Raw genomic sequence first — 13423 nt, forward strand, 5'->3', positions numbered from 1 at the left:
CATGCCTAGTCATGCCTGTCCCCCAAAGGGCAGAGTTGACGGGGATGCCAGCCAAGTGGAGGGTGGTGTGGCAGGAGGACATCGGTGAGGAAGTTCACTGATCTAAGCCTCTGGTGCCCAGAAGAGGCATCAGGAGGCTCCGACTGCCATGGTTCAGGCTCTCTGTTGGCTGAGCTTGGCAGAACTGGTAGGAGGGCCTGTCAGTGAGAGCAGGTAGACCAGCTGGGGACCACCCTGCGGAGCCTGCCTTCCAGCCTGCTGCCCCTTTGTGCCTTCCTGGCCACCCACTGCCAGTATGGGTGATTGCAATTATCGTCACTGTCACAGAGAAAGCCATGACATAGAGCAGGTGCTTGTCCCTAGCAAGGGCCATTTGGGGCCTGTCCACTTCTGGCCTGTTCGGCCAGGTATACAGTATGACATTTGTCCCCTTGGCCAGCACCACAGTGGACCCAAAATACCATTTACCAGAACCCTTGCTTTTTTCCTGATGGCTCTGCTCTCAGGTAGCGGTGGCCATAGCACCCCTGTCCTTTTTGAGCCCGTTGAGGTTGTTTACCTGGAAACTAAGACAGGGTGCTGGATAGAGCGGACAGTGATACTTTTGTGGCTGTGCAGTGACCATTTGAGCTGTTGTCCAAGCTGAGTCCTGGTCCATCCAGCACCAGGCACATAGATACCAGGGATGTCTCCTTGCACACGCTGACAGCCCCATTAGCCTGTCTGCTCGAGCCTGTACCCCATTGAAGTGCAACGCCCCTAGATGCCTGGCCTTGAAGGGACATCCTCTTGCCATAGTTCTGTTAGAAAACCTCTCCTCCTCTTGTGGACAGAAAGCAGAACTCGAAAAGCCACAAGCTTCAGCCATGGGGCCTTCCTCACTGGTGGGCATGAGGCTGGGTTCAACCCCTGTCCCACTGATGTGGAATCGGACATAGCTTTCATTTCCTCTGAAAGAAGGTAGCTGTGTCCGCCTACACATTGGACCCTTCCCTAGGTCCTAGCGACACAAGAATGCTGCTGCTGCTGCCACCCCTTAGGTGAGCCATTGCCAGAGCAAGGCTGGAGACAGTCTGGGTCAGGACCAGAGAGTATAGGGCAGGAGACACTCAGAAGTCAGCAGCATCTCCTAAGCATGGACGGGTGAGGCAACCACAGAAGGGCAGGGCAGGGCAGGCTGAGTCCCCAGGGCATGATGGAAAGGCCTGGGTGTGAGGCCTGGGCAGGAAGGTGGCCAGGCTCTCTGTGTGCCCCATGATGTGTCCTGGATTCCTGGCTCTGAGCCAGACATGTACCATCCAGTGAGTGCATGGAGCCAGGCTGGGCCATGCCCTGTCCCTGCCCTCACTGTGTTTTATTACACTGCCTTTGTGGGGTGAGATTCATGGCCTCTCCTGCTGCAGATAAGGCCTCGTGCTCTGCACTGAATTTATAGCTCTTGCCTTCCTTACCATCCCACACCTCTAAATCCTTGCCAACGCCAGCCCCTGCTGGCTTTTAATTCATCATCACCACCCCCTCCCCAGGAATGTCCAAGGGCCAGGGCACCATCCCCTTAGCTGCTAGGCCCTGAATTTGTCCTCTGTCCCCACCCTCTGCTCTGCTGCAGAACCTGGAGAAGCAGATGCGCCAGCTGGCCGTGATCCCACCCATGTTGTATGATGCGGACCAGCAGAGGATCAAGTTCATCAACATGAACGGGCTCATGGATGACCCCATGAAGGTGTACAAGGACCGCCAGGTCACCAACATGTGGAGCGAGCAGGAGAGGGACACCTTCCGTGAGAAGTGAGTGTCTTCCACTGCTGCCTGTGGCCTCCTGTCCTCACACCCTAGGCACAGAGACAATCTGTCCAGAACTCCACCTGCTCTAGTGGTGCGCTGGGGTCCTTGGCCTCTGTTTCTGCCTACATCTCCATGGGAGTCTACGTCCTGCTCTCAGGGAATGGATGCGTATCTATCCCTCACAGCATTCAGCCAGGCAGTTCCCCCCATTCGCGCAGAGAGGCGAAGACATCTAATGGGCCACAGAACGGCTTGTGGAGGCCAGGTGCAGTTGTCCAGCTGGAATGGAGAGGGTGTGGCAGGGGAAGCCAGGGCTTCAGTGATCGGCCACAGGCCATGTTAGTTAGTAGATGAAGCTCAGGTGGGTGTGGTGGTACTCGCCTTTAATACCAGCAGAGGCAGGGCCATCTCTGTGAGTTCCTGGCTGGCCTGATCTATACAGTGAGATGCTGTCTCAAAAAGTGGAGCTCCTGGGTGGAGAAAGACCTTTTTAACCTGGGGTGAGGACCTGAGCAGTGGCATCTAGGCAGAAGTCCCCCTCCCCCACCCCCCATTTTGGGGACCCGAGAAGAGGTGGTGGTATGTATGTTATGATAGCATTCTCATGTATGTTATTTGGAACAATAATGCCCTGTAAACACTCCACCTAGAAGCAGAACCCCCTCCTCAGAGAAGGCCAAGACCCCTGGGAGGCTAAGAGTAGAAAGTGAAGCAGGGACAGAGGCCTGAATGTCTCCCAGGAGAGCCTGTTGGGAGCAGGGCCGGCGGGAAGGTTGTTTGCACAGCAGGTCTTCTTGGAGCAGAGTGGCTGACCTCTTTTCCCTCCAGAGAGGCCCTTGTGTGCCCCGGAAGTTTTCCAGATGCCTGCTGGGGGAATGGTTGTCCAGGGTCAGCCCATACCTGCCCTTTGAAGGGTGCTGTACAACAGGCTGGCTCCACCCAGATCACAGACAAGGCTTGGTGTCCCCACAGGACTTGCGTCTGCACAGCCTTCAGCCTTCTGAGTCTTTGGCCATGGAAACATGAAAACTCCTCAGAGGGGTGCTAGAATGAGTTGCATGTCCCCAGCACAGATCAGCAGGGCCCATACCCTCAGGAGCTATTCCCACAGGCAGCTTGGGTCAGGGACTCTTGTCCTTCATCTCTTTGTGGCTTGTGTCTGGGACTCCTATTTTCTCTGTGGTTTACAGTCTGACTCAAGACAGTGGTCCTGAGTGGCTGAGGCCCTGTGTGTCCAGATCCCCTGATGGCCTGCTATTTTAGTAGATGAACACTTTGGGATGGCTGAACCTTCCTGGGGAGTCTCGTTGCTCTTTAGGCCTGGTCATTTACTGTCAACTCCATAGCTAACAAAACTGGTGACCAGGCAACAGACCTCTGCAGGCTTAACCTTTGTCTGCGCAAGACACAGCCACACTATGTGGGTCCGTAAAGGGCCATGCCTCTCTGGAGGGCTCACTTGGCAAGATGATGGCTTCCTTGAGACTGACCTGAGAATAACATGCGCATGGCAGGTGCTCTGTCACTCACCTACTGCATGGTCCTGCCCAACCCAGCCTCAGTTTCCCCCTGTGTAAAATGGGCATAGCCATATTGTACTCTTCTTGTGGCCATGGCAAGGCATCCCAACATAGTCTGGGCTCTTGTGGGAACTGGCCTGGTACTGCTGGCAGCCATTTCTGCCCGGAGAGCTCCTAGGAGCCCCAACACTTAGCCCAGGACATCCTGTGCCTTACGTGAAAGGGTGGTGATTTGCGTAAGACTGACCAGTCCCCATATTCATCTCAGGTTTCTTAGGGGACACTAACTTGGGGACGCCAAATATGGTTTGCACAGGTCCAGGTGGTACGTGTGTGTATGCACACGTGAGTGTGTGCTCATGTATGTGAATCTTTTGTTGCCTGGTTATTTGTTTCGGTTTTGGTAGTGTGTGCTTGTCTCTTGAGGACAGGTTACTTCTGAGCCTTGTGTTTATTTTTTTTTTCTTTCTTTTCTTTTCCTTTTTTTTTTTTAAAGTTTTCAGATGAGGTCACTAAATTGCCCTGTTTGGTTTGAAACTCACTGAAGCCCAGGCTGGCTGTCCATTTGCCCCCTGAGTTGCTGGGTTATAAGATGTATCATCAGGCTGTACCTGTTTCCAGCAACTGTGGTGGGAGAGGGACAAGTGCCCCAAGTGTTTCAACTCTGATTCCTGGTGTCCTGAGGCCCATCACTGCCCCAGGGAAATCCTATAGAAGGGATGGGGCAGGACAAGAGTGGTAGGTGCCCTAGGCTTGCCTGCCACCTGGGTGGGCGGGGCCCTGGCAGGCTAGCCCACCATTCTCCTGCCTCGCCAGCTCTGCTTCCTTGGGAAGAGCTGAGAGGCCCTTCCGGATTCCCCAGTGTCTGGCGGGGAGAGCGGGAGGGGCCTCTGGCCTACTTCCCAGCCACCTGGAGGCCAGGCGGGGCAGCCCAACACAGGCTGAGTTCTGGTGGGAACTGGCCCAGTACTGCTGCTAGCCATTTCTGCCTGGGAGATACTGGGCTGGTGGCAGGTTGTCGGAGACGAGGGACAGGCCCAGTGACGCCACCCAACACCCTTGGGGTGTAAGCAGGCCATGACCCTATCCCCGCCTCCACGGCTGCCTGGCCCTGACATTTCAGCTGGCTGGCTTTCCCAGTAATGCTCAGGCTTCGCAGGAAGCTAGTGGCTTGGCGCCAGTTCCCGCCACCCCCTGCAGCTCCAGCCACTTTTGGCTTTTCCTGGGCATCCGAGGCTCTGCTCCAGCACTCAGAGGCCTTATCGCCCGGCTTGTCCAACCTCGTCCAGGCAGGCTTGGCATAGGCCAGGCTGGGCTGGGCCGGGTCAGACCCAACTTCTCAGACTCAGCTGGGGGGAGAGAGACAAAAGCAGATCTTGGAGGGGGGGACCCAATGGCAAGCTGAATGCCGTGTCCTCATTTTTCCTGGAAGCCTGCGGCAAGACAAACAAATGTATTTTCAAAGGCATTACAGCCAGTGAGTCACTCGGAGGAACGCCCTGGACCCTGGTCCCTGCCCCGCAGCCCTTCCCACGCCCTGAAGATCTGCTAGTGGGGCGGCGCCCGCCAAGCCAGGCTGGGGTGGCAGGCACCCGGGCACTCTCAGCTCTTGGCTGTTTTGTGGGTCCTCCCTCGGCCTGGCCTCAGCGCCTGTCTTTCTCTTCCCCCAGGTTCATGCAGCACCCCAAGAACTTTGGCCTGATTGCCTCATTCCTGGAGAGAAAGGTGAGTGCCCATCTCTGGCTGGCAGTGCTGGCCACTAAATCAGCTTGCCATCTACCGTCCAGAACCAGTGTCTGGGCTGGGTGGAGTGTGTGCCCCTCCTCTGTCTCCCTGGCCAGCTCCATCTTTTTTCCTGCCTCCGCCTCCTTCCTCAGGGGCAAAGCCAGGCAGGCCCCACCCGAGATAGGGAGGAGCCTCGGGCTTCAGGCCCAGGCTACCCAGGAAAGCTGTGAGGCCTGGCATCACATAGCCTTTTGCCCAGCACACTGGGGTGGGGGCCAGTTCTGAGAGTTTTGCCACTTTCCAACTGAGGCCTTATGGCCAGGTGTGGCCTGAATCCAGGACCGAGTGTGGAGTAACCTCCTGGGTTCCTGTCATGGGTATTGTGGGCTTTCTGTCAACTCCAGACACCACTTCTGGTGTATGCCTCACATGTCTCTACCATTGTGAACAAACCTTCACGCAGAACTGATGCTCGAATCCCGCCTGACCCTGGAGCTCTCTGCTCTGGCCCTGCCTCCTGTTGGCAAGGAGTCACATTGTCCTCAGGGTCCCGTTAACTGGCCTTTACTCACATACTAGGTTAGCCAAAAGCACACGGACACCCCTTGGCGGACATGTGGCAGCATTGGCTGTGCACTGGAGTTGATTCTGTAGGCCCACCCAGCACCTCAGACTACCATGGCCCACCCTGGAGGGCTACAATTTGTGTTTAGTCCCTCAGTAGTGGGATGTCTAATCCAGTTGGCCCCCTGCCCCACATCCCAGGTATGCTATCAGCTGGTGGGAGGTGGGACATGGCATCCAGACAGCCATTTTCAAAGACAATGATCATTCCTAACAGCTGTCCTGTGGGCTGATACGTTCTGGAGAGATGGGACCCTCTGGGATCTGGTACCTGAAGAACCAGTGCTAGGAACCAGCCTTATAAATAGCCTACCTGTTTGCTGATGCATCCCATTGGTTGGGGGAGACTCAACAGTCCTAGGTTAAGGCGAGGGCTCTGTAGAGCCAGGGTGGCTCTGAAATTGGAGGTTGAGCAAGGCTGTGGGGGAGGGAGCAGGATGGGAGTCTAAGGGGGCCAGGCACTCAGAGAGGGCCTGGATGAGGCTGATCAGAGCTTCTAGAACATATGGTGCCTGCTAAGGCCAGTGCCAGGCAGAGAGATAGTGAGGTCGACATCCAAGTCAGACTCAGGGCAGATGCCCATTGCTAGGCCAAGAAAAAGTGTTAGCACCTACCTGGCCTGACTGACATATGATTTCTCTGGTGGGTCATGGGTATGGGTGACGGTTGGCTTTGGGGAACCCTGGGGCTACAGTGTCTCTTCATGCACACTTCAGGGGTGTCCTGATGTATAGGCAGCTGGGGTCTGTCCCACCCCACAGTCCTCATGGTCCCTGGCATGACAGGAATGAACATTGTAGGCACAGTTGCTACAGCAGGTATACACTGAAGCTTCTTGCCCTTGATGTCTAAATCCTAGGAGAGGTTGTTCAGAACCCTAGGTGTCAGGGAAGGAGCACAGAGTCATGTGTAGCAAAGGCGGGGTTTGCATAGCTCTAAGTACCTGAGGCTTTGTTCTTCATGGCAGCTGAGCTGTTGTGATGTCATCACTGTCACCTATAGTTGCAAGGACAGGACCTATGTTGATAGCCTGTGACTCTCCATGCCACGCTTTGTCCTATATGTTTCTCATTTAGAATAACCACTTGATTCATGATTAATTTCTGCATGGCATATAGAAGTTAGCATGTCACACATAAGTTATTTGGGATTCAGAGAGGTTAGGGACCTTGGCAAGGGCTATCCAGCTTATCAGGGGAGGAGCTAGGATTTGAACTCCAGCCTCTGGCTCTTGCCTCCTACTCTGAATTCTCTTGCCCTGTACACTTCTCAGCATCGTCTCTCTGTCCCACAGACAGTGGCGGAGTGTGTCCTCTATTACTACCTGACTAAGAAGAATGAAAACTACAAGAGCTTGGTGAGGCGGAGTTACCGGCGCCGTGGCAAGAGTCAGGTAAGAGGTGGTTTGTGTTGGTTGGCTTCGGGGACCGGGCCCCTACACTCAAGGGACACTTGCTGGGTGGTCAGTGTCTCTTATGATTTGCTATCATAAAGTTCCACCATTACCATTCCTTCTGTGGCATCTGACTTGAAGAGGGTGTTGACAGTGTCCCGATGCTTTTGTCTCAGCTGTGCTGTTGGTAGCCCAGGGCTGACCAGTCCATAGTCCTTATGATTATAAGGCTACATTTTAGGGCTGGAGAGATGTCCCAGCAGTTAGAGCACCAGCTGCTCTTACAGAGGACCCACGTTTGATTCCTGGTATCTACATGGTGGCTTTAACCATCTGTAACTTCAATCCCAGGGGCTCTGATGTCCTCCTCTGTTCTCCATGGGTATCAGGCACACACATGATAGAGAGACATACGTACAGGAAAAAAAAAAACAAAAAACAAAAAAACACCCATGCACAGAAAATTTTAAAGTAGGGAGCATCAAAGTAAAGACTGTCCAGGACAATCTGAGGTAACAGAAACTCGCAACTCCGCTCCTTCTTTAATGGAGATTTGAGAGGAGAAATAGCCAGTGGTCACCATGCTTATTTCATGGAGCCTTGGTGTCTAGAGTGAGCCTAGAGGGCTAGCAGCTGGCAGCTTGTAGTTCTCTTTTCCATCTGCTGTGTAAATAAAACTTTATTGGTACACAGCTGTTACTGCATAGCCTACAGCCTAGGTATCACTGCCTACCTTCAGGAAGATGTTAGGTGAATGAAGGCAATACATGGGGCCTTCGTGCACAACAGCCAAGGATTCTGGGAGTGTGGCATTTAGAAGGTGGAGAGAGAGAGGTTATATGCTGTCCATCATCCTCTGCCAGATTGGCAAACATCAGGCCCCATTGCATACTGGGCTAGACCATCATGCACAGAGACTGCTGTCCCACAGAACAGCTGGTTTCCAGTCACTTAAGCAGAATGCAGGTTTGGAGGCCAGTCTGCTGATACAAATGAAACACCCCAGTAAAAATGCCTGACAGGTTGGTACAGTGCCTGCTGTGTAAGCAGGAGAACCAAGGCTCAATCCCTAAAACCCACACAAAAAGCTGAGGGCATGGCAGTACACACTTATAATCCCAGTGGAAGAGAGGTGGAAACGGGAGGATCCTGTCGCTTGCTGGCCAGCCAACCCACCTAATCAAGAAGCTGTAGGTGCTAGAGAGAGACTCAGTCTCAAAATACAAGGTGATGGCTCCCGAGGAACAACACCTGAGGTTGACCTCTAGCTTCCATAGACATGTGCACACAGAGATGGAAACACACATCTGTGTGTTCAAGCTCAGTGAAACACCCAGGACTGTGTCTCTGTTCACCTCTAGCTTGAAGGATGGCGGGATTTGGTCTGTGCCTGTAGTTTCCAGCTCATTTTGTATGCCCACATTGAGCTGGCCTGTCCATGCTGCTGACAGATGTGTGACTCACAGCACTGTGGCACGGAGCAGTGGGCATGTTAGAAGTTTTGCTGGGGCATTCAGGAATTTTCTTGACTGACAGACAAAAGATCATTTAGACACCAAGGGGAAAGCGTGGTGAGGTTGGAAGGCATTGGGGCTATGCAGATGTGGGGCCCTGTTTAAATTTCCCGGGCATGGTTGTACATACTTTTAATCCTAGCACTGGGGAGGCAGAGGCAGGTGGATCTCTTAAGTTTGAGACAGTATGGTCTACAGAGCGAGTTCCAGGACAGCCAGGACTACAAAGAGACACCCTCTCTCTCAAAGTCTCCTTCCCCACCCTTGTAGAGAAGTGGAGGGGATGCTGCTGCCTGCCCTGGTGGTACTGGTGATGATGGTGTGGCGGTGGCGATGCTGCTGCTGCTGGAGGTGATTATTCTGATGACTGATGATCATAGTCTTAGTGATGGTGATTGATAATGGTGGTGGTAATAATAATAGTGTTGGTATTGATGGTGGTAGCAGTGAGTGTCTTAGTCACTTTTCGGTTGCTGTGTTAAAACACCATTACCAGGGCACCTCACAGCAGAACGAGCTTACTTGGGCTTCCCATTCTGGAGGGATCAGGGTCCATCGTGGTAAGGAGGCATGGCAGCAAATGGCAGGGGTGGCGACAGGAGCAGGGAATTGAGGGGTCACATCTGGAACCACAAGCTTCAAGCAGAGAGAACAAACTAGGGGTGGCAGGTAGCTTTAAACCTCCCAAGCTCACGCCTGCTGACATACTTCCTCCAACAGGGCCCTACCCCATAAGCCTCCCCAAACAGTGCCACCAACTGAGAGCCAAGCATGCAGATGCTTGAGAGTCTAGGGAACTAGTGGCTCGTTGCCACATTGCTACTTTTGCATGCATTTGAACATAAAGCAGCTTAAGGGAGAGGTCTTTGGTCACTCCCTTTCTACTTAGAGAGCCGGGGACCTAGCTGGCTAAAGGGACATCCACAGGGTCAGACTCACTCCCTTGGCTGTGGGATCTAAGGGAATTCAGCTGTCCTGCTGGGGTCACTTGGTGGTAGGGCCAGCCTGTGATCTCTGCTGAACTGTAAGGTGAGGCTCACAGGAGGCTCTGATGCCGGGCTCTGGACTCAAGGGGCCGTGTTCTGGCTCTGCGCTGTGGTAAGATGTGCCCTAAAGCAGGGCCGAGGGTGGGAAGCTGCTACCGCCCGCAGGTGTCCTTTGAGCCAGAGCCCCACCCCGGGTGGCTGTGTCCCCATGCTGCTGCTGCCTCTCATCCCTGTTCCCACATGTGCCTAGAGGGCCTGCTAGTGCCACCTCTCTGTTTGTCTCTTTGGTCTCCTCCTCATGCTGTTCCTCATCCTCTACTCATCCCCTGCCCCAGGGTGGCCCATTTGTGGATGCTGTGGTTCCTGTGGCTCCTGGCCACACTGTTGGTTAGGAAAGCCACAGAGGCCATTCTGCTTCTCCTGGGCACAGCAGGTGCCACTCAGAGGCCTCCTGAGAGGCGCCTGTTCGGTGGATAGATGTGCGTGCTCATGGGGCATGTCTTGGGCGCTTGCATGCTGGGATTGGAGAACTAACTTTATAGAGGAGTCCATGTGCTATGGCTCACAAAGACGGGGAATTCCAGCAAAATATCCCAACTCTCAGACCCCCTAGAGATACCAAGGTAGATACCAGGTGGGACTTCCCGGGTTGCTCTCCCCAAGCCTTACATCCTGAGCTGGATGCCTCCTTCTATAGCTCAGAGACTGGGGGCCTCCCCTACTCTCTCCATTCTGCCTTGGTGGGATAGAACCAAGTGAGGAGGGGGGGCAGGGAGGTGACCCTAGGAACACCTGGGCATTTAGCACTCGGTCTGCATCTGAACACACCAGGATGGGAATTGGTGGAGATGTGAATTCCCAGGTTTACCCTCTCTGGTGGCTAGCATGTCCAGTCAGAGTCTCTCTGGTTCTTCAGAACCTGCTGTCCTCAAGAACCTCAGTCCTAGTGACCAGTGCCCAAGCAGGGAGCAGGGTGGTGGGAGGGGAAAGGAGCCTCGGGCACCCTTAAGGCCCTTTTCTGGAATGTCCCTAAGCAGACTGAGGTGGCTAAGGACAGGGTGTCAAGTATTACCTGCAGGGCGGTCTGGACAGGTGTCTTGGAGGTATCTATCGTATGTGATGTGTCAGTGTCTCCTCCACCTGCCCTGAGGCATCCAGACTGCCTGGACCTTGGTTAGCCAGCTCTTCCCTGCCTGTCCCCCAACTGCCCTGTGTCAGAGTGCTTGTTCAGTGGTCACATTAAAACAAACAAACAAACCTGCAGAGGTTATATGGTCCTCTTGAAAGTCATTGGGTATCAGTGGTGGCCACCAGTGTCCCGTCTCAGCTTTAAGCCCACCTGGCCAAGAAAGAGTGAGGCTTTCCCTGCCCTCAGCTGCCCATGGGTGAGGAGCGTGGCTGGCTGTTTGGAATGGTATTCTAACCTTGTTGCTTAGCTAACAGGGCAGCTCCCATTCCAGAAGCTTCTCTGGCTTCTGCCTAGGGTGAGGCAAAAACTGGGGATGGTGATCTCCTCACCCTGTTCTTGGGAGTGGGGTCAGGACCATGTTCTGGCACCTCTCGCCAGGCCGACCCATTGGCTAATGGACCTGTGGAAACTCACAGGCCGTGGTGCCACACACTGTGCTCTCCCAAGAGAGTGCCACGATGTCATGCCACATCCTAAGCACAGAGCCTGCAGATGCTGGCCATGGCCAGAGGGCAGATGCTGTGGCCCTCCTGATGGTGGCGAGGGACCTTCGACTGAGCAGGTGTGTCCCTAAGAGTAGGCTAGGTCTCCTGAAGCATTTTCCTGCAGCGACAGGACATGAGCAGGAAAAGTCTGTGCTGGACACATGACCTCTGCGTTGTGGGGGGAAGTTGGTGGCGGAGGCGCTTTGTCCTCACTGATGTCAGCACTCACATCCTGGCCCATGGTGTTCTGTCAGCTGCCCCTCTGACCCCATCTCATCATTCTTCCTGGCCTCAGCACACATGCTGCTTGCTCTCACTGCTATCATGCATGGCTTCCGCACTGGCCTCTCTTCCTTTTTCTTTCTGTCTGGCCCTGTCTCCTCTCCTCTGTCTCTGCCACGTGTCTGTCTGTTTGTCTGTGCCTCTGTGACCCTGCATCACCTTCACCTTTTATTTTTTTTTTTTTTGTCCCTGTCTCACCTTTTAATACACCTTCCTTCTCTGTTTGTCTGTCTGTCTTCCTGGTTGTCTTTGTCCCCCTTCTGCATCCACCTTCCCTCCCTCACCCTATCACTCTCTTCTGGTTGCTTGCCAAGGGGCAGATGACCTTGTTCCCATGCTGGGCCCAGGCTGCCTGACCAGAAGTCTGTTCCAGGGCAACACCAGACAGCCTTGAGCAGTGTATGGTTGGCATTCTTCCCCTGAGGACCAGCCAGCTTCCCCTTGCCTGTGAGGTCACCAGAGGCTGGTGGCCGGAGCCTATGTGTTAAACCAAGCCACAGTGCCCTGTAGGCCATTTGGATGTTGGTCACCAGTGAGGGTATGTGCTTGCATCTCAGACCTTAGGAGGGCACTTCCAGCCTAGGGTCTGATGTCTCTTGGGTCCACACTGGTGGACTAGCTAGCTGTTTTACTGAGGGTGCCCTGGGCAAGGCAGACCTGTGTCAATGAAGGCCCAGCTGAGCAGGCATCCCTGGTTTCCTGCCTGGCTCCATGCCAGTGGGAATCTGCTTAGGGGCCCTCCTCCAAATCCTTGGTCTGTTAGATATGCCCCGTGGGACCCTGCTCAGGGCTGGCATCGGGGAGCCCAGAAGGCAGGAGAGGCTGTAACATATGAATAGAGCAAGCTGGGTTACTTCTGTGGGAAGTGAGAAAGGTTCAAGACGATTGCTTGGGCCAGGCCACACACAGCACAGGAGGCCCAGCTGCCCAAACTACCCATATTGGAGGTAGGAAGTGGAGGTGCTGCTTGGACATGGTCCATCACTCTGCTAGGACAGCCATCACCCTGGTGCTCTTGAAGAGCTAGCTATTGCTTACCAGATCAGTAGCTCTGGGAGCCGCCCATCAGGGAAGGCCCTGCTGCTCAAGTTTGAATCTATTTGGATGACTTCACCATGAACAAGACAAATGAGGTCCCTGGACAGCCACTTGGAGGTGGAGGACAGCCGAAGTCCCGGCGGCTATGTGAACAAGAGTAGCTTTTAGGGATCTGACCCCAAGGGCAGCAGGTACCCAAGGCCAGACTTGGGCAATAAGAAGGAACTGGCCAGACAAAGGTCACAGTGGGTATGAAGGCCCAAGGATGGGACCCTCCAGTGCCTTTTCGTGAAGGCAAGAGGGGAGTGGGAGCTAGTTACCGTGTGGAGGTCAGTCCAGCATGGATGTCCCATGTGTGGAGAGGACTACAAATTTTATTCAGGTGTTCTGGTGGCAGGGCAGAATCCTGCTTAGGAGGCGTGTGATGTGGTGTGTGTGTGTGTGTGTGTGTGTGTGTGTGTGTGTGTGTGTGTGTGTGCGCCTGCACACACGTCTGTGCACTATGTCTGTTGTCCTGCTTAGGAGGTGTGTGTTTACGTGTGCTCTGTGTATTATGTGAATATGCACAGATTGGCAGGTGTCCCTGTGTTTTATTTCCTTGAGACAGGGTCTGTCACTGAACCTGGAGCTAAGTGGGTGGCCAGCAAACCCCAGTGATCCAGTTCCCTCCCCCATTGCACGGGGCTCACAGGCACACACAGCTCTGTGCAGCTTTTGATGTCAGTGCTGGATCTGAACTCGGGTCCTTATGCTTAGGTAGCAAGCACCTTTGCCCACTGTCTCAGTTAGGGTCCCTGTGGCTGTGATAGACATCATGACCAGAAGCAACTTGGAGAGAAACAGATTTATTTCCTCTTCCAGTTCCACAGCAGAGTCCATTTT

General features: G+C 54.1%; 1 protein-coding gene across 26 annotated transcripts in view; it reads left to right on the plus strand.

The window, feature by feature from the left end:
- Ncor2 (nuclear receptor corepressor 2) overlaps window positions 1-13423 on the plus strand; it is a 159804-nt gene that overhangs the window by 88537 nt on the left and 57844 nt on the right. For all 26 annotated transcript variants that reach the window (XM_060382319.1, XM_060382326.1, XM_060382329.1 and 23 more), the window contains 3 exons: window positions 1610-1788; window positions 4976-5030; window positions 6949-7047. In XM_060382319.1, coding sequence (XP_060238302.1) covers window positions 1610-1788; window positions 4976-5030; window positions 6949-7047 — 333 coding nt within the window. The remainder of the gene's footprint in view (window positions 1-1609; window positions 1789-4975; window positions 5031-6948; window positions 7048-13423) is intronic.

This window comes from Meriones unguiculatus, chromosome 4 (genome assembly GCF_030254825.1).
Source record: "Meriones unguiculatus strain TT.TT164.6M chromosome 4, Bangor_MerUng_6.1, whole genome shotgun sequence".
NCBI classification, from domain to species: domain Eukaryota; kingdom Metazoa; phylum Chordata; class Mammalia; order Rodentia; family Muridae; genus Meriones; species Meriones unguiculatus.